Source organism: Vigna umbellata, chromosome 3, assembly GCF_029865625.1.
Source record: "Vigna umbellata cultivar VRB3 chromosome 3, Vumbellata_1.0, whole genome shotgun sequence".
NCBI classification, from domain to species: domain Eukaryota; kingdom Viridiplantae; phylum Streptophyta; class Magnoliopsida; order Fabales; family Fabaceae; genus Vigna; species Vigna umbellata.
The window spans coordinates 30,643,272-30,659,368 of record NC_142167.1 but is presented as its reverse complement, the minus strand read 5'-3'; the positions used below and the strand labels follow the sequence as shown (position 1 = coordinate 30,659,368).

At 31.1% G+C, this 16,097-nt stretch overlaps 1 protein-coding gene and 1 long non-coding RNA gene across 3 annotated transcripts; one reads left to right on the top strand and one right to left on the bottom strand.

Moving 5' to 3' along the window:
• Window positions 1–594: 594 nt before the first annotated feature.
• LOC148202234 (PH, RCC1 and FYVE domains-containing protein 1-like) lies at window positions 595–7,212 on the top strand. 2 transcript variants are annotated; one of them, XM_088110072.1, is made up of 9 exons: window positions 595–651; window positions 830–916; window positions 1,045–1,134; window positions 1,223–1,309; window positions 1,398–1,499; window positions 3,377–5,443; window positions 5,533–5,670; window positions 6,095–6,537; window positions 7,044–7,212. In XM_088110072.1, the coding sequence occupies exons 1-9, from the start codon at window positions 604–606 to the stop codon at window positions 7,210–7,212; spliced, it is 3,231 nt and encodes a 1,076-aa protein (XP_087966198.1). In that variant the 5' UTR covers window positions 595–603. The 2 variants fall into 2 exon arrangements, with proteins under 2 accessions (XP_087966198.1, XP_087966197.1); XM_088110071.1 differs by lacking the exons at window positions 830–916; window positions 1,045–1,134; window positions 1,223–1,309 and having other exon boundaries at window positions 604–651; window positions 1,398–1,422; window positions 3,375–5,443.
• A 2,530-nt stretch (window positions 7,213–9,742) lies between these two features.
• On the bottom strand, window positions 9,743–11,160 carry LOC124831980 (uncharacterized). The gene is made up of 4 exons (XR_015785328.1): window positions 10,782–11,160; window positions 10,543–10,686; window positions 10,083–10,179; window positions 9,743–9,784 (listed from the first exon to the last, which is right to left on the bottom strand). It is a non-coding gene; the product is annotated as an uncharacterized LOC124831980 (long non-coding RNA).
• Window positions 11,161–16,097: the final 4,937 nt, after the last annotated feature.

Genomic DNA, 16,097 nt, shown 5'->3' with positions numbered 1-16,097 from the left:
AAATTATGTAAATAAAAAATAAATGATAATTTTAATTACAACATAATTTGAATTACTTTACATGTATGTGTGTGGGTATTTAAGAAGCCAAGTGGCAAAAGATGTTTAGTTTATTAGTGGGCATGGACACAATGCAAGTATCCCACTTCCTCAAAATTTGACCATTTACTTCCCACTCATTTCGCCTCTTCCCTCTCTTTATCGTTTTTCTCTATCATTGATGTGCAATTTTTATTATGATTTCTTTGCTTAAATCTAATTTTCCACAACTTAAGACATTTGATGCTAATTTCACAACCCCTATCCACATTTTCATTCCCATTTTTTGGTAATGGTAAGAAATTTTCGTTCATGGTCATCCTTATCTTTGGATCCCATACATTCACATACAAGGCTATAGTGGAAGTTATTTCAGATTTCAACCTTCAAAATACATCATATCCACCTTTTTTGTTTTGTTTTCATTTCAAATTTTCACCCACAGTATTACAATTTTGATGAAAGATCAAAGCACAAAGTTTACCTATCTATGGAGATTTTGACGCCATTGTTATCGCTCGAGCTTTGTCTTTGGCCATTTCCTTACAAATTCTCTCAGATGGAATGGCAGATCCTGCTAGTCATGGGAGTCTTGAACGTGATATTGAGCAAGTTAGTTTCACCTCAATTTTTCTTTAAGTTATTTTCTCTAAGATGTGTTCTTATTCTTCTTTTGAATAGAAATTATTTAAAATAAGACATGTTTTGTTAATTCATTCAACATTTTGTTATAAGGATTATTATGCATCACTAATATGGATTTAATTTTTTTTATTATTATTTTACGAAGACACTCACTGCTTTGAAGAAAGGAACTCAATTGATAAAGTACAGTCGAAAAACGAAGCCAAAAGTTCGTTCATTCAAACTTTCTCTGGTGAGATTTTTGTATTATATTAAATTTAGATATAGTATTATAAACATGATTATTCTAATTTGTAAAGTGAAGTTGTGTATGATGATTTTGATATCTCTAAATAATTTCATATCTAGTGAAATTAACAGGATGAGAAAACGTTGATTTGGATTTCTCATAAGAAGGAAAGGCATTTGAAATTATCTTCAGTTTCACATATTATCTCTGGACAAAGAACTGTAAGTATTATAAATGTTGTGACATTTGTGTTCATGTTAACAATCTTTTAAAGATGTCTCATTTAATTATATTACAATTTCTTTGTAGGCTGTTTTTAGAAGATATTTGCAACCAGAAAAGAATCATCTTTCATTTTCACTTGTTTATAATAATGGGGAGCGAACACTTGATTTGGTCAGAAAAAAACCTAACACTGCATTCTGATTTTGAATTTAATGTTAAATTTTAATAAAATGATTATATTGTTCTTATTTATTTATAGATATGCAAGGACAAAGATGAGACAGAGACATGGTTTAGAGGCCTTAATACATTAATTTCATCGGAAAAGTTAAATAGGAGCCTTGGAAGTGGATTTTCTTATGTGAGTTTTTTTATTTATGCGATAATATAGAGTAAATTATAATTATATTTTTCTATTCCATTTACATTATTTAACTTTAATTTTTTACAATTACAGTGATTTCCCTGATCAAAGGTGCATTAAAATTGACAATGAAATGTTTTTAACACTAATTAAAAGTTTTTTACAAAATTTTTAAAAATTATGTATAAATGTATATATTTCAAGAAGAAATCTTAATGCAGTTCACTTTATATTTTATACTTTATGTTTGTTCTTTTTGAAGGACTATTATTTGTGTATTTTCAACCAGAGACTAATTTTTTTAATTCTCAAGTTTGAAGCAAGGTTGTAATTATGTGAAATTAAATGTTGATTTTATTTTATTTTTCACATCCATTCAAGTGTAGGCTTCATGTACATGACTTTATTAAACTCTTAACAAAAGTATGAAATGTGTGTAATAACTTTACAAGAATATAAAATACCATTTATTAATCATATTTATTATAATCACTAACAATTTATGTTTTTTTTAAATATTACTACTGATATTACTTGGTAACAATGATGCTTGTTAACAATTATTTGAGAAAAAATATACTTTGAAAATAATTTAATGACAGTATATATAATAAATTCATAATTACAATTATTAAAATCTAATTAGATTTGAATTAAAAGTATTACAAAATATAACATACTCATAAGTTTATTAAATTTAGAATGAATATATTCATTATACTTTAGTATAATATTTTATTTAAAAGACTTTGGCATTAAATTACTTTTACAATATTTTAAGTATAAAACACATTTTTTCACTTATTTGATTAATTCATAAATTTAGTCTTCATATTTTAGATATAGACATTTCGTCCCCTTGTTTTAGAAAGTATGCAACTTTTATTGTAATATTTTTAATTTAATCCTTGAGTGAGTATATGCTATATTTTACAGCAATTGAATCCTAGACCTAATATGTTTACTTAATATATCATTATAAAATGATTCAGTTAACCAAAATATAAGAAATAAAAGGAAATGTAAAAAAAAAGTGAGTTGAAGCAAAATTGCAAGTTTTCTGAAACACGGGAACAATTGTCTATAATTTAAAATTGGATGTAGGAGAAAAATTACAAATGACGAAAATTTTATTTAAACCATATTTATACTGTAAATTTTAAAATATATATTATATAATATATAATATATATATATATATATATATATATATATATATTAAAACTTTAACGAAGTAAGTTAAAAATACATAGTGATGTATTATGCTTAAAATAGTTTATGTAGCGCACAAGGCAAGACAAGACATTTTTAGGATAACATATTTGATAAATTATCAAATGTTAAGTATCAATATTTATATGTTACATGACACATTAATGATTGAATTTTGAAAAAAATAAGCATGAATATACTAAAAATGAGCTAAATAATTGTTCTTTTAAGATTTTACTAATTTTATTTTATATATACTAACATGAATGCATTGAAACATTTTTTGGATTGAGAAGTGAAAATAAAAGAGTGAAAAAGGAAAAAAGAAAATGAAAAATCGAATTGTTTAAGATAAAATTAAGTAAAAAATAGAAAGAAACGAGGGAGAGTTATTCATTTATGTTCATTATTCATTGATTCTTTACTTATTCTCTTTTCATCCAAATAATTTAACTATTCAATCTTTTTTTTTTTCTTTTCTCTCTTGTTTTCATTCCTAATCCATGGAAAGGATCAAGGCTAAGTGAAATGTGTGTATTCTTTCTGCTTGATTCAAATCAAAATGCATCATAAACATTTCTTTTGTTTCATGTAGTAATAATTTGTCATGGAAATGTTTAGTTGGCGAGGGTGTTAATTAAGTAATTGTGAAATTTTAACAGGATGGTGTTAATGTTATCCCAAATGGTAATCGTTTTGCTGCAACACTACAATATGCTATAAGCTTTGCTGGTAACAAGGTCCCTTTTGGTTTTGATAGTCATGAGTCTTCATTGAATTTGGCAAGTACAGATGTGGGGTTAGAGCGTGCTAATATGCAACCAAGAACAAGTATTGGAGATGGTTTTCGTATCAGTGTGTCAAGTACACCTAGTGTTTCAAGTTCAGGATCAGGACCAGATGACATAGAATCACTTGGTGATGTTTATGTATGGGGAGAGGTTTGGGCAGATGGGATTTCACATGATGTTTTCGTTACTCAACCCCCTGCTACAACAGATGTCTTGATTCCCAAACCATTGGAGTCAAGTGTTGTTCTTGATGTTCAACAGATTGCATCTGGAATGCGACACATTGCTTTAGTAACACGACAAGGAGAGGTTTTTACATGGGGAGAAGAATCTGGGGGCAGACTTGGTCATGGAATTGATAAAGATTTTAGTCGTCCTCATCTTGTTGAGTTTTTGGCAGTTACCAACATGGATTTTGTTGCTTGTGGAGAGAATCATACATGCGCCGTGTCTACTTCTGATGATCTTTTCTCATGGGGTGATGGTACATATAATGTTGGACTTCTTGGACATGGAACTGATGTCAGCCATTGGATACCAAAGAAGGTTAGTGGTCCTCTAGAAGGGCTTCAAGTTATATCTATATCATGTGGCACATGGCATTCTGCATTAGCAACTTCTAACGGGAAACTCTTTACCTTTGGTGATGGAACATTTGGTGTATTGGGTCATGGAAATAGACAAAGTGTATCATATCCAAAAGAGGTGCAATTGTTAAGTGGATTGAAAACTATTAAGGTTTCATGTGGAGTATGGCATACTGCAGCCATTGTAGAGGTTACTTTTCAATCTGGTTCAAATGTTTTATCCAGAAAGCTTTTCACTTGGGGAGATGGTGACAAATATCGTTTGGGACATGGAAATAAGGAAACATACCTTCAACCAACTTGTGTCTCTACACTTATTGAATACAACTTCCATCAAATAGCTTGTGGGCACACAATGACTGTTGCCCTCACTACATCTGGTCATGTCTTCACCATGGGAAACACTGAAAATGGTCAATTGGGAAATCCTTTAGCTGATGGAAAAGTACCTATCCTAGTACAAGATAAGTTAGTGGGTGAATTTGTTGAGGAAATATCATGTGGGTCACATCATGTTGCAGCCTTAACATCAAGAAGTGAACTATATACATGGGGTAAAGGTGCTAATGGAAGATTGGGACATGGAGACATAGAAGATAGAAAGTCTCCAACATTAGTGGAATCCTTGAAAGATAGACATGTGAAGAATATTTCATGTGGCTCAAACTTTACATCTTGCATATGCATTCATAAATGGGTGTCTGGAGTTGACCAATCTATTTGCACTGGTTGTAGACAACCATTTGGTTTCACTAGAAAGAGACATAATTGTTATAATTGTGGATTAGTGCATTGTCATGGTTGCAGTTCAAGAAAAGTACTAAAAGCAGCCTTGGCTCCAACACCAGGAAAACCACATCGTGTGTGTGACTCTTGTTATAATAAACTCAAAGCTGTTGAGGCATGTGCTAGTGCAAATCTCAATAGAAAAATTACTGCTACTACTTCTGCACCTCGCTCTTCCATGGATTCAAGGGAAAGATTTGGCACTGGAGAAATTAAGTCTTCAAGACTCATTTTGCCTCCAATCACAGAACCAGTAAAATATCATCAAATATTGACTAATAAGCTGGGAAGCAGTTATCCTTCCATGTCTGCATCTTCCCAAATTCCAACACTTCTACAATTGAATGAGATTACATTTTCAAATTCAATGAATTCCTCTCAAAACGTTATGAAGTCTGCTTTATCTCCTAATCCACCACCAATTTCACCTGCAAGACCATCGTCTCCTCATACAAGAAGGTCAAGCTCACCACGTTCTCGAACAGGATTTTCTAGAAGTCTCATTGAAAGTTTGAACAAGTCAAATGAACTTCTAAATCAACAAGTTTCAACGCTGCAAAACCAGGTAAATTTACTGCACTGTCTTTGAATATCACTGAAAGAATACATACATGACATCATTAACATGTTTTTATGGATATTCTTTTCATTCAGTTACGAACTTTGAAGCAAAAACAAGTAATGGAAATTGCAAAGCTTCAGAAAAATGTTAGGGAAGCTACTTCCTTAGCTCTAGACGAATCTTCCAAACATAAAACTACGAAAGAGTTTTTTAACTCTACCGTAGATCAGGTATTTTTTGCTTTGTATATTCCAAGGTTGTATTTAAACTTGAGGATTTATTAAACTTTATTTTCATTGCTCCAAATGTTGCCTCGTGATAAATAAACAGATCAACATGAATTTTGAATCATATACATGTTCTGCAATTTACGTCCAATCCTTTATTAATGTACTTGTTTTTTGCATAGATGCTTATGACAAAAGTAATAAACGTAGATGATTTAGATAACTTGTTTATTTGTTTATCATGTAAATTATAAACATACTTAAATGCATAATTTGAAATTGTTTTTAGGTTTACCCTCTTAATCATGTCATTTAATAAGAATATTTCAGTTAGAAAAGAGGATGAAAAGCAACAAAAACATAAGTCAACTCCTCAACTTTTCTTATATAATCTTGACTTAGTTTATCTGTTTTTCCTTTTATCCAGTTGAAGGAAATGGTGGAGAAGTTGCCACCAGAAACTTTAGAAAGTGAAAATTGGAAAACCATACTTACTGGAGCTGAAGATTTTCTGAGAGTTAGTTCAGAATCTGAAATGCCCTCCATATCCCCAAGTAACAATTCTCAACAACAAAATGTTCCTAATAAACTTGACTCAAATGATAGTTCTTCTAAATTGCAAGACGAAAATAGTGAAACTGAAGGAGTTGAATCATCATCACGAGATGAAGGAAATGTTCTTCAAGAAAGTAACAACTCATATTTATCAAATAATGAAGCATCCATGTCTTTACAAAACTCTCTAAGAGAACCTTCAAGATCAATGAGAGAAGGAGAAACACAAGTCATTGAACAGTTTGAACCTGGTGTATATGTAACATTAATAGTAAAGCCTAATGGTATCAAGGCTTTCAAACGAGTTAGATTCAGGTACTGTCGTTATTTAGTTTTTATTGCAACAATTTTCAATTTCTTTCTCAACATGCATTCTGGTTATGTTTGAATTGTTATACAACCATTAACTTTATAAATTTAGCAATAGTTTTATCTTTATATGAAAATGTGGGTATGTATACTCAGTTTGTTTGTGTTCTTGTGAGTAAACTAAGACAATAATAGCATCTATATATGTTAATGATTAATAAATACATTGCATGAATGATGAATACGTTATTAGGTTTGCAAGCAACCCATCAACTATATATGTGATCTTCATTTCATAATAAAATTCACAAAATTTGATAAATTTTATGTTTTTCTTGTCACTAAGTAATAAATAGTTTTCATTCTTCCATGTTATCATGTTTACATAAGTTCTTAGTTGATTATGAGAATTCTTTTATGTGACATGATATTGTTTTTTTTTTTGTAATTATTCCTATCTTCACGTTCTTAATTAGTTTTTGAAGATATATTTATACATATCTTTTGTGTAGTAAACGAAGGTTCCATGAACATCAAGCAGAAGAATGGTGGAATAAAAACAAAGATAGGGTGCTTAGGAAATATAGTACTTTAGCAGCTACAAAAGCTGATGGTTCTGCGTCATCTAACACGCTACCACCACCACCTGCAGAAGAAAATATTGAGGCAATGTCTTCCTAATTCTAATTCCTAGTTTTACTTAGGCATCACTTTAGTTTGATGAAATGATAAATTATAGAAAATACCATTAATGTTTCATGTGTAGTGAAGAATGTATCTAGGTATATTAATTTAAGAGTTTTGTAGATTGTGAAGTTTGTGTAAATGATGATAAATGAAATGTTTATTCATATTTTGAAAAATATACACTTTGTTAAAATAAGTTCAATTTTTCAGGGATGAACTTTCTCACAAAATTCAAATATAAAAAAAATGAGTGATAATTTCACTTCGATATATCAATGAAAATAAGTTTTCATGTGTAGTGTGGTTGACATCTAGTGCTCAAAATTCTGGTGAAGAATCTTAATTTAACATGACTTATGTATAGAAATGCTCTCTTTAGAAAGGCAAAAATAAACTGCATCAATGATTTTAGAAATTCTATATAATTATTGACTCAAAGCCTTTCTGAGGTTTGATATTTTTTAGCATTACATAATTTTGACATGCCTCTTGAAACTGCATGTCGTGAAATATAAAAAAAAATATTCATTAATTATAATTTTGGCCATGCCTAGGTAAAATGGTGAAATATAATAAAGAATACTTTTTAAGCAAATGCTAGTCATTACACAAAATAAGCAAGAATGACTCAATTCCTAAGTCATGAAAACTCAACACCAAGAATGATAGAAATATTAAATTCGCACAAATTTAAAAATTCAATGAAAAGCATGCAATAACATTAAACGAAAAATAAATGAAAGAATTGCCAAAAGAAATTCTCAATTCCAAAACACTTGATACTTTGATAATGTCCTTAATGTGTGTATGCACTAGGAAAACAAGTGTTAATTAAGAATTATGCGAGAAAACATTTTATAATGATGTAAAATTTTGATAGATGTTAAGTTATTTATCATCAAATTATTTATTTTACTCTTGTATCTCTACAAAAATGTAAAATTTTACCAAGGTTTTTTTTATATTTTCGGCGGTTTAACCTCTGGTAAATACATTTCTCATGGTTGGGAAAATCACATGGAAAAGCACTGTCACAAATATTTTCTGGTAGCTCTGTGTGAAAATTGCCGCTATTAGCGGGGTTTTCTGAAAACCGCCGCTATTTACGGGGGTTTTCTGAAAATCGTTGCTATTTGCAGGGTTTTTATGAAAACTGTCGATAGTTGCTGAGATTCAGCAAATTCGCTGGTACTTGTGAGGGTTCCCCAAAACTGTCGGTAATTACTGAATTTCGTAGTTGGGATTTCCAAAACTGTCGGTAATGTATATAATTTAATTTTTTTTATTATTTAAATGAATTTAATGATCATAAAAAATGTTTTAATAATAAATCAGAATCTGAAACCAAAATTAAATATTATTACATAAAATAAATAGTAAATGTTAGAAATACAATTAACTTAAGAAATAACATGTTCAATCTTAAAAATTGCAATAAACATTTTCTAAATTATAATCATCAATTTTGATGTTGTTCATGATCTTCATTACCTTCATCATTGGGTACACTTCATCATTTAATATACTTATTTGTTTAGATACCTACAATATAAAATAATAATTAGTTGTTAATATATTAATGGTATGCATTAGCTTTATTAAGACAAAGTGATCAATATGTGTTCCACTCCTAAGTAAAGTAATTTTATTCGAATGAGAAAAATATCATAAAATATCTACATCAGTGAGAAAATATCATAAAGTATATATATAAGTGAGAAAATAATTTTCTAATTGTTAATATATAAATGTTAGAAAGTTTTTACAAAAAGACAAACTGAAATATATACTACGGATGTAGTAAATTTTACCTCAGGAAAGTTAGCAAGTTTAGCTGGGTTTGGCTTTCCCATAAGCAAAGTATAGGCCTTCTTGCCTGCTCCAGTTATGAGCTCCTTCATTTGATTGATTATGTGAAGATAACCAGCTACATCAGTAGGCAATATATTAAATTAAATCCCACTTATATTAAAGAAAAACAAGCATATAAAATATTTACTCTCACACGAAATAGTTTCCACATTTCTTATAGCTACCTAAACCATATGACCAAGACTGTGAACCATTTACATATCCATTATGTAATCATAGATAATAATCAAATGATGTCTCACATAATTCTTCTTATCGCATTCAAGGTTAGTAACATTAAGGATTCACTCTTGATATCCTTTCTTACTAGACAACAATATTCAAATAATATGACCCATTGTGCCCCTCAATGTGGAAATTGCTCATGAAGGTATAATAGTCCTCTTGCTGCTCCCAAAGCAATGTGTTGTCTTGTGCCCCTCACTATGGAAATTGCTCATGAAGGTACAATCACTAGTGCAGAAACGGCTTTTCACGTCACCCAATAGACGTCCGTCCCACGAATCCCCAACGTATATATGTGACCGGTGGCATAATAGTAAATAAGTGGACATCTAGACGTCCGTCCGGCGTACGCCGGACGTCAAAAGGCCAAAATATCGGACGTAAAAAGCCGTTTCTGCACTAGTGAATAGTCCTCTTGCTGCTCCCAAAGAAATGTGCTTCCTAGTGCCCCAATTCAGCATTGGTTTACCTGACAAACACCAATTTGGTAGTAGAATCCTTAGATACAATCTTTCTTGATAAAAAAGTTTCTATCTTCATTTCTCTTTTTCACAAATAATATAAGAAATTTGTCACACTAAAAACATTATTTGCAAACATAAGGGTGATACTTTCAAAGTATGAAGCATATTAATAAGTTTATTCCATTATAAGTTAGCTACATAAATCACAATATATCAATAATATTAATGCTTAGCTAGAAAATAGAATAAAAGAAGCATAAATAAATTAAAGAAAACAATGGCATAAATAATAGGATTAGATACCAGCTTCTGGTTACGCTTCCCTTTTCCCATGACACTAAACTCCTACAACCTCCTCTGTTGCAGCTTCAGCCTTAACAACATACTCAAAATTTGTAACCTAAATTGTGGAATCCACTCAGTCGATCAAAAGCACAGAAACCCAACAAAAAACTAAATGAAAAGAAAAACGGTAAATAATTTCGTGTAGCAATTCTTGTAATAAAGGAAAGATTGATGTTGACATGGTAGGAAAATGTAATGGAGGCAGAGTGCTCCATCATCTATCAAGAACTGCAAGTACATCCTATAAAAAAATTTCCTAAATATCAAAGAACTCATACTTTAAGAAATCATTACAATAGCATCACATGAATGGTCGTGAATCTTGAATCAAGCCATATAATGCTTTCACAACAACAAAATAATAATGAAAAAAATCAGAGGCAACAGTGTACAAGTAAGAAGTAGTTCCAGTTCATACCTTAATTGGATTGCTCCAAATGCATTTGCAAAGTATATTAGATCATCAATGCTTTCAATTTCAAATCCAACAATTATACCACCTAAATAAACCATTGCTTGCTCCTTCTAGAGTAGTGCTATTTGAGATTCTAGTAGAGAAACCCTTATCATTATAGAAATCGGAAGTGTTAGAAATGCTTTAAAAAAACAAATTAAGTTTCATCAATAGAAACAAATTAAATTTCATCAATAGCTTACGGGTTACGTTGTTGGCAGCTCTGCCAACACTGGATTCACCGCCGCGGGTGGTTTCGTGCAAGACATAGGGTTGTGCTTTTTGTGGCTATCGATTAAGTTCATACAAATTTGATTCGCATGTGTGAAAGAACAAACAAGCGATACAAACTACAAAGAGATAAAAAAAAAAGAAAAAGAGTGATCTAACCTAAAGAAGTGACGAAGGAAGGTAGTGAGTGAGAGCCGACAATAACGATTGGAGAAGGATTGAAAGAACTTAGAAGATGGTGAGATGTTTGAATAAGAAGAAGGGAAGCTAAGAAGGGAAAATGAGAAGGGAAGAAGGAAAAGCGAATGTGAAGTGGTGGAGAAGAAGGAGTGAAACCAGAAGATGAAAAAAGAAAACAGTGACGCAGTAAATGGGGAAAACTAGGGATTGTGAATATATACTAGTGCTTACTGGCGGTTTGCAGAAAAATCGCCAAAAAATTAATTTAAAAAATTTAAAATAGAAAACTTAACTGCGGTTATGTTTAAAAAAAGTTTTGAATAGAAAAGTTAAAACTTTGTGGATTGTTTTTTAAAAGCTCCAGAAACTAGAGACAGTTTTGAAAACCACAAAAAGAAACCCTACTATAATTAAATATTTTTGTAATGAAAAGTGACGAAGGAAAGTAGTGAGTGAGAGCTTGCAATAACAATTGGAGAAGGATTGCAATAACAATTGGAGAAGGATTGAGAGAACCTAAAAGATGGTCAGAAGTTTGAATAAGGAGAAGGGAAGCTAAGAAGGGAAATGAGAAGGGAAGAAGGAAAAGTGAATGTGAAGTGGTGGAGAAGAAGGAGTGAAACCAGAAGATGAAAAAGAAAACAGCGACGCAACAAATGGGGAAAACTAGGGATTGCGAATATATACTAGTGCTTACCGGCGGTTTGTAGAAAAACCGCCAAAAAATTAAAATAGAAAACTTAATTGCGGTTATGTTTACTAAACCCGCTGGAAAAAGTGTTTTGAATAGAAAAATTAAAACTTTGTGGATTGTTTTTTAAAAGCTCCGGAAAGTTGAGGCAATTTTGAAAACCGCGAAAAAGAAAACCCCTACTATAATTAAATATTTTTGTAGTAAGAAGCGACGAAGGAAAGTAGTGAGTAAGAGCTTCCAATAACAATTGGAGAAGGATTGAGAGAACCTAGAAGATGGTGAGAAGTTTGAATAAGAAGAAGGGAAGCTGAGAAGGGAAGAAAAACGAATATGAAGTAGTGGAGAAGAAGGAGTGAAACCAGAAGATGAAAAAAGAAAACAGCAACCCAACAAATGAGAAAAACTAAGAATTCTGAATATATACTAGTGCTTACTGGCAGTTTGGAGAAAAACCGCCAAAAAATTAATTTAAAAATTTTAAAACAAAAAACTTAACTACGGTTATGTTTACTAAATCCACTGGAAAAAAATTTTGAATAGAAAAATTAAAACTTCGTGGGTTGTTTTTTAAAAGCTCCGAAAACTAGAGACAGTTTTGAAAACCACAAAAAACAAACTCTACCATAATTAAATATTTTTGTGGTGTATCTAATCAATCTCAACCAATTTTCCACGTGCTTCTTTTAATTTTAATATCAGAAAACTCTTTTATAAAAATCACTGGTAGAAACTAGTTATTTGATCAAGTCATTCTAATTTTGTGCACCTTAGACTCATTTTTCTGTTAGCATGACAATATGTATAAGTAAGCATAAAAGAACTTGTCATTTTTATCTAGTTATACGTATTTGCAAAAGCTTTGAGATTAAGACACAATGAAAGAAAATGTTTTATGCTTAGAAATGTTTCTTTAACATGTAAACAACATTAAATTTGGTTGAAATATCAAACAAAAGGGAATTTAATTGTGATATCAAAACTTTTGCAAATTTAAGACTATCATCCATTAAGTTCATTTAAAAAACTTCACATCTAAAATACATTTTTGAAAGTAAAGAAAATAAATATAAAAAATAAAACTTAAACTTCTAAGAAATAAGTTTAAGTTTTCTAAGACTAGATACAAAAATGTCAAACAGAAAATGCTTTATATAGTTACATTTATAGCATTCATCTTGCATTTTCTTACTTGAAATTTTGTTTTAATCAAACATGACTATTAACCTAACTATTAAAGATGAGTAGGTTTAATTCCTTATCTCCTTAAACATTTTACTATAAATCTATATTTTTTTTAGAAAAATAAATAATTGAAGAAATTGGTAGAAAAACCCTCAAAATAGTTGAAGAATTCCTAAGCATGAGTGTCATCTTTCTAAGGTTTAGCATGAGAAGTGGCTTTTAAGAAAGACTGTCATGTTTATTGAGTGTAATTTGTGCATTTGGGATAAGAATTGGATTTTAAAGAGAAATAAGAATTGGGTTTTAAAGAGAAAAGAGGCTTCCCACATGGTGGGTGACAACTCAAAAGCTCTCTTTGTGCTTACATCGATCTTCAACTAAGTTTATTTATTATTAATTGTATCAACTTTTTCATCTCTTTCATCTATAAGTAGTTAAAGCTTTTTTTTTCTAGGGCTTTGATATTGGAAATACTCTTGCTGATTATCTTGAATTGAGGTAAATCATCTAGTGAACCATGTATTTAGATATGATTATGGTTCATTCGTCGTCTTTTAGTCATTGAGCTTAAAACAAGTTTTTTTGTTGCCAAGTTACGGAGGGGATTAATGCTTAATAAAAGAACCTAGGTTCTTTTCAAATAAGGAATTATGATTTGGCATAAATTTGACAATAGATACTAATGTTGAAATTCAAAGTGTATAATTAAGTGTCACATAAGAAAGAAAGAATGGTGCTTAGTGAAATTTAACTTCAACATTTAATTTTGTTTGCACAAACTCAATTTGTTAGTTTAGTGCAAAAACACATTTTATAACAATTTTTTATATCGGTTGTAATTCACCAGGTATAAAAAGTGGTATGGTAGCATAATTGTAAATAAAATAATAATTTCTATACTGGTTGTAGTTATAACCCATATAAAAAGTGGATACAATGACATTTTTGTAATAAATAAGAAAACATTCTATATCCACTAGTAAAAAATGAGGCTACTAACGCGCTCATTATGCTTCGGTTGGTCAGAAACCGAAGCATAAAATGGGGCGGTGGCATTTTTGAAATTATTGGTAAGTATATGCATCGGTTCTATCTTAACCGAAGCCATAAAACCCGCGAAAGATGCCAAGAAAAGACTTTTCAGTTGATAAATATCTCTTTTCAGGGTTTTTGGCCTCGGTTATCCTCAGAACCGAGGTCAAAACCCATCTACTCCACTAACATTCCCGCTCTGTACACTAACGTTTGAACTGACAGACTTTTTGAAGCCGAGGCCATATCCTCCTTTCATTAAGTTAGGCAATTGTAACGTTTAAATTTTCACAAAAGGTAATTAGTTTTGTGCAGGGGTTTTGGCCTCGGTTCTCCTTGGAACCGAGGTAAAAAGGTTCATTAAAATTATAAAAGGTTTTGGCCTCGGTTCTCCTTGGAACCGATGCCAAAAGTCCCCACTTTTTTACCTCGCCAGTATAGGCCTCGATTCGAAAACTGAAGCATATTTTTAAAAACAGTCGTTGTTATTTCCCTTTGATGCACTAGTGATCAGTTTTAATTATAATTAGTATAAAAAGTAGTTTCTTGTTTTTTTTTATTTACGGACATCAACCTACAAACCCTCCACTTTTGACACCCTAGCTACATAACCACACACACTTCAATCGTGATTCCTTTTTTCCTTGGTCAAGCCACCTTCACACAACCATGTCACTAACAGGTCACCACCACAATGACGCTAACTTTGGTGACTATCTTCACCAACACAAATTCTACTTCTTCTTCTCTCCCTATCTCTCTTCTCTGCCCGAAATTAATCTCTCGTCATTGTTCCACTCCTTCGTCAAACCATGGTCGTCGCCTAAATGATTACCTCCAGAGCCATCACTGACTAAAAACAATTCTTTAAAAGCTCAAAGTATTGGGTCCTGGCTTCAGAGTTGGCATTAGATGCAACACTGAAATATGTTTGGGTTTGGTTGGTAGGTTTGGGTTCAAAAGTTGGTCGTCCTTCAACCACCTCGGCTTGGTTTTCAACATGGGAATAGGTTGTGGAGTTGGTGTTGGCTTCGGCTTCGGCCAAGGCTTTAACCACCAAAATATTTTCAAATCTCCACAAAACAATTATTATTCAGATTTGATTATAATATTTTTCTTCCTCCCATGTTCATTGTTCATTATTTAAAGTTGACACCTTTCATTGATTGTTTGTGCACAATATTCATAAATTAATATCATATGCTTTATTTGATTTGATTTAGTCTATGAAGTAACAATCACATGGTTACAAAAGAGAGAATGGCAAATTGAGAGTTGGTGTGAAGCATGTAGCACGACAAAGAAGTCATATGCCTTCTTCTATGATTTCAAGCTAGAGTATGCATCTTGGAGTGTTTGTCACTATATCTCATGCATTTTTTACCAATACCATGTTTGTGGTATATTGTAAGCCTGGGTGGATAAAGATGTTGAAGATTTCTTTTGGTGTCATAAACCTTATAATTACAATGTAACATAATGCCTAACCCTTGTTTCCACTTGAATTCTTGTTTTGTTTCAATTTAGCATTTATAATCTTTTTGCCATTGAGGTTTTATTTTAATATGTTTCAATTTAGCATTTACAACCACCTACGCAACCAATTGACATTATAAACGACACAAAAAAGAGACTTTGTATATCATGATTTGTTCATGATTTCTATACTCTTGTTTCTATTATGATTTGTTCATGATTTTAAGCCTCGTTCTTTGTTGTAGTATTATTTGTGATTTCAAGCTTCTTACTTTGTGCTCCAATAACGTTGTTGCTCATTCTTTTGACGGTCACCATGGCTACCTCAAATAAAGACAATTCTTATGTTCACTTCACTGGCAAGAATTATTTTGCTTGTGAATTTTAATTCAAGATGTATGTCAAAAGGAAAGGATTAAGAGTCACTTAGATGGGATAACGTTGTCATCAAAGGAGGAAGTTTCCTACATGAAAGGTAAAAGATGCTTAAATTATTTCTTGTGTCCTTAGCATTATTGATCTTAAGTGATCAATAATTTGTGCTTTTTTACAATTGCTCAACAAATGTGGAATTATTTGAAGCATATTTACAACTAAGACAATATGACCAAGCATTTTAATTGGACCGAGAGATAGGCAATTACACCCAAGGTAATTTGTCTATTCAAGAGTGTTATTATAGTTTTCTGAATTTATGGATAGAGCATTCTACCATTTTATATGA

What these genes read in the sequence shown, in the direction of transcription:
- LOC148202234 (XM_088110072.1), top strand. Translation starts at nt 604, where the DNA reads ATGGCAGATCCTGCTAGTCATGGGAGTCTTGAACGTGATATTGAGCAA. An exon ending in TTGAACGTGATATTGAGCAA is followed by an intron (nt 652 to 829) that starts GTTAGTTTCACC and finishes TATTTTACGAAG; the next exon opens with ACACTCACTGCTTTGAAGAA. An exon ending in TTGGAAGTGGATTTTCTTAT is followed by an intron (nt 1,500 to 3,376) that starts GTGAGTTTTTTT and finishes AAATTTTAACAG; the next exon opens with GATGGTGTTAATGTTATCCC.